The 4,355-nt window shown below is 41.1% G+C and overlaps 1 protein-coding gene across 2 annotated transcripts in view; it reads right to left on the bottom strand.

The window, feature by feature from the left end:
• The window catches only part of uvrag (UV radiation resistance associated gene), an 81,697-nt gene extending 77,882 nt beyond the window's left edge, over nt 1-3,815 (bottom strand). For both annotated transcript variants that reach the window (XM_035666308.1, XM_035666309.1), the window contains exon 1: nt 3,513-3,815. In XM_035666308.1, the coding sequence (XP_035522201.1) occupies nt 3,513-3,617 (105 nt within the window). In that variant the 5' untranslated portion in view covers nt 3,618-3,815. The remainder of the gene's footprint in view (nt 1-3,512) is intronic.
• Nucleotides 3,816-4,355: the final 540 nt, after the last annotated feature.

The following is a 4,355-nucleotide window of genomic DNA, read 5'->3' as shown; positions in this document are numbered from 1 at the left end:
CTATCTATCTATCTAATTGATTGACTAATTGTTGGAGCTCTACTAATTAGACTACAAGCTCAGACAAAGATCAAAGTTAGGACCACTATTAGTTGACTGAATGTCATAATGTGATCAAAGAGTCTGAAGGTGGTGTGTGACAAAGTTATTAGTGTGAAAAAACGGATAAGCTGGTCCCAAGCCTTCTGTTGAACATCTGGAATTCAAACACACAGACGTCCCACTTCCTTAGAAAGTGGACAGAACAAACTCAATCAGAGCTGTATTTAGCCGGTGGGGGATTCACTCAAAGTTAAACTACACCCTGATACAGAATTCATAAGCACTCTGAAAATTGATTTAACATATAATACCTTCATGAAGGTGATAAAAGTCAGTGTGTTTTATAAAGGTCTGTAGCCTGCAGGCTGTACTTTATGGTGCTCTGGTAGGTATTTCTAATATCTAGTCTACCCTGTTTGATATATCATTGTTTCAGCCAGCTGCAACTAATAGACTGACAACTGAGTGCACGCTGTTGCTATCACCATTCAAAGTATTGAATTATATACACAGCCAAGCCTCTCCAACAGCTAGAGTCTCAAAGAAGAGAATCTGGGGCGCAAACAGTAAACATACCAAGTGACCTGGCGAGCTTTCTGCTACTCTGGGTGTGACAATTTCATGGCTGCCTTGGGCAAACACATAGTAATAAAGAACTTCATTCTACATGGTCTTCTGGGTTATATATATCAATTCAATAGGAGATTGCAAAAAGAACATTCTTTCAGGAATACTTTCAGTTTCATATCGCACAAACAACCGTGAATTCAATTTTACACATAATGAATTCATCTCTACATATAATATTCTATATTATAATTTCCATATAATAGCTATGAATGGTCTTTCCCAACTCAAAACCAACACAGTTCGCTACTGATAAATTAACACTACAGCAAAGCAGAGCTAAGCAATATTTGAATATGATATTGATAATTCATATATACTGATATATTATTATATTATTGATATACAAAACTGGGATTTGGCTTAACCGTTTCTGTGTTTTCCTTTTCCTGTCCTCTGAAAGCACCAACACTTATTCCAGCAGTTCATTGCTATTACTTTGATACTCACGTGTTGTTTTGTCCATATCACACAGCCCGACACCAGATCGAGCACTTTTATTTTTTGGTTTTCATTTTGTTGAGCGTTGGTTTATTTGAAGTGCAACGGCGACTTAAACGGTTTGGCTTCAAGTTGTTTTAAATGAACAATCACAGTTTTCACACTAGGCCAGCTGTAAAATAAGATTGTATGCTCACATAACCAAAATGTAAACGCAACAGTAATGTGAAGTGCACTGCTCACAGCCTTATGACCTTATGATATCCTGATATCCATATGATAGATCACATGAAATTTACATAAAATAAGCACTAAACTTTTTAAAACTACTGAAGTTGTGAGATCTCTGTCTGAGATGTCTGCTGCCAAGTCAATACAAGGCAATATAATATAATATGAGGTGATAATACAAAGTACATGGAATTTTGCTGCAGATAAATCGGGAACAGTTTACTTGGACAGCTCGCCTACACATTGTCAGGAAAGTATTTGTAACATTTGTAATGTTTAACAGATTATCATGAACATGAACAACACAACCAAGATGTTTGTGTGCCTAAACCTAACCAACATTTTATTTGTTTCATCTCAACTAATAAACTACAAGTTAAGTTACAAATACCCTATAATAAATTGTGTATTTCTGATCTGAATAAGAATGGAATATGTTAACCGTCTATTGAATTGAACACGTTAGACACCCACCCAATCATGTAATGATACACTTAAACGTGGGGTATGCATTTCTAATCCAATGCACACTTTTACACTTTGTCATATTCAGCAAATATCTCCTCACAAACCGCTAGTCTTTCCCTGTGTGTGTGTGTGCTAAAAAACCCAGTGGTTTTAACTCAGATACACACGAAGGGTATCGGACAGAGGCACACAGCACTAACTTGTTATTCCAGCCAGGACTTGAGTGTCAGGTAAGGTCAATTATTTTATCACGGACATTCATCTTATTTTAGTTTTTATTGTAGTTTGCAGAAGATATGCGGTCATCGTGAAGTTAGCTATAGTAGCAGAGGGTTGTGAGTATCGCTGTCTGGAGTCGGTGAGCTGGCTCTCGTCCCCTCCGCATGTTAGCTGCCCACCCGCAACAAAGCTAACATTAGTTCCATTGCTTGCTGCGTAGTTATTGTATTTCTCCAGAAACACATACCCACCTTTAAACAAGGGTCAAAGAGTTTGATTTACAGGTGTAAGGACAAACTCAGCTGCAGGCCCTGCTCTCCTCATGCACTTTGCTTTGTAAGACCTACTATGCGGAGTAGCTCATACTAAGCAACTGAAAGCTGAACTTCCTGCTGTGTCAGGGACACCCACGTTATGATCCCCAACGATATTCAAGACCAAGCAGGACAGCTTGAAGAAAACATGTTGCTGCTTGTACAAGAGATTTGAATCTGATGAATCAGAGAGAAACTGACAGTTTCACAATTTACTAAAGTAAACTTTTCCCCATACTTTTGCTGTGAATGTGGAGCAACATAGTGAGAAGGTTTCATACTGTAGATCATTTCCTGATGTGGACTGAGGTGGTCTGATGGAGGTCTGTAGCTGAAACCCCTTGCAGCATAGATATCTGACTCTGCGGATGCTGTGTGCACAGTCAGATCAGATGGTGGCTCCTAAAACATTGCAACAAGCTAATTCTGAAGATATGGAGATATCCCACAACATGGACAGCCCATTTCTGACTACAATTAATATCCAGCGTCTGTGAGACTTTGATGGGCCGATGTTACAGCCTGAGGTCGGTGGCCTTATTGAATGAACTGTCAACGGCCAACTTTTACATGTCGTTTCAAAATGAATGAATGAATGAATGGACAGACGGAGATGAATCTATAACGCTTCCAAAGACTCCCCCGACTTTAAGAACCTTGAATTAAATTAGTTCATGGTGTAGAAGTGTATTGAAATCACAATAATAAAAAGCAGTATGAGACAGTAGAACAGCACCGTAATGACATATGCCGTTTCCCTAAAACTGAGCTGTCACCTGCGTGCTGACAGGACGTTAAGATAAGTTACCATTAGCAGAAGCATGCTAACGTTAGCTTCGTACACATTTAAACTTCTAGAATGATATATACCCTCAAAACAGTTCAACACGCTGATAAGGCTGGGCTTAAAAATGCCTAACACCAGCCTAACTGGTTTTAGTGTGCCAGGGCTGTCAGTGTATTTCCATTAATTTCTAGTAAGCTAGCTAACTGCAAGCTAACAGTTGCTAGCTAACTAGCTAGCCTGGCAGGCCTGCCGTGTTCCTCCCGGCAGCAGTTGTAACTGACGTTGTAAACTAGTACATAACACACCGAGACGGCCTGGGCCAACTTTCCCCGAGTTCATTTTGAAGCAGTTCGTATGAACATGAGCTCGGGCTTTGCATTTACCTGCTGGGATGTGAGCTCTACATGTAAGGCTCGAGAGGATGAAGCTCCAGAGTTGGTGACAGAGGCGGCGGGGATGGCAAGAACCCGACCGGTGATGGAGTTCATCCTCCTGTCGGCATCTAGCGGGTCCCCCTCATTCAACAAAACATCCAGTCCAAGACATCCAGGACACTCTGTTTAAAGTTATCGAAGCTCCAGGCAGCCGCCAGAGGCATGCAGACACGGTTGTTTGTGTGGGTACAGTGCTACAGCAGCTGTCAGCTAACCGACGGGACGTAAACAAAGTACAGGCTATTTTGCTACACTTGGAAATCCGTCTCCGGTTGGGAAGCGCGACGCCGAGGCTCCTGATTGGCTCAAACTAACGTATGTCGTGTAAAGGCGGTGCTTGCTACTGAAAACGCGTGTTACTATTAGTTGTATTGTCTGCTAATCTTCCAGGGTGGGCGGGTGTCCGTTGAAATCTGTCAAAGCTGCAAATAATGAGGAAGTTGCATAGCACAGCGTGACATGCAGCTGACAGTTATACGGTAACATCCAGGCCTTTTCTCACTTACAGTCTCCATTAGAGCTAGTGCAAAAAGTGACGAAAACTATTCACATTGCTATTGTACAGACTCTCCCAGGGGCTCTTGTAAATATTATGCAACATATATTTAAATGCGCAAACATTAGGCCGTGAACAAACAGCGGATATAGGGGCAGCTTGACACTATTGAGTGTGAAACATCTGATCAATAATGTCCGAATTCTGACTTTATGTGCACTAGACCACAGCAACATTAAATTATTCCTCATCTTGCAGCAGGGGGAAGAAAAAGACCTCAGAAGGCCTCTGGATCC

This window comes from Morone saxatilis, unplaced genomic scaffold, assembly GCF_004916995.1.
Source record: "Morone saxatilis isolate NCDOM2014 unplaced genomic scaffold, NCSU_SB_2.0 Contig20, whole genome shotgun sequence".
In the NCBI taxonomy this organism is placed as follows: domain Eukaryota; kingdom Metazoa; phylum Chordata; class Actinopteri; family Moronidae; genus Morone; species Morone saxatilis.
This window is presented reverse-complemented; position numbering and strand designations above follow the sequence as displayed.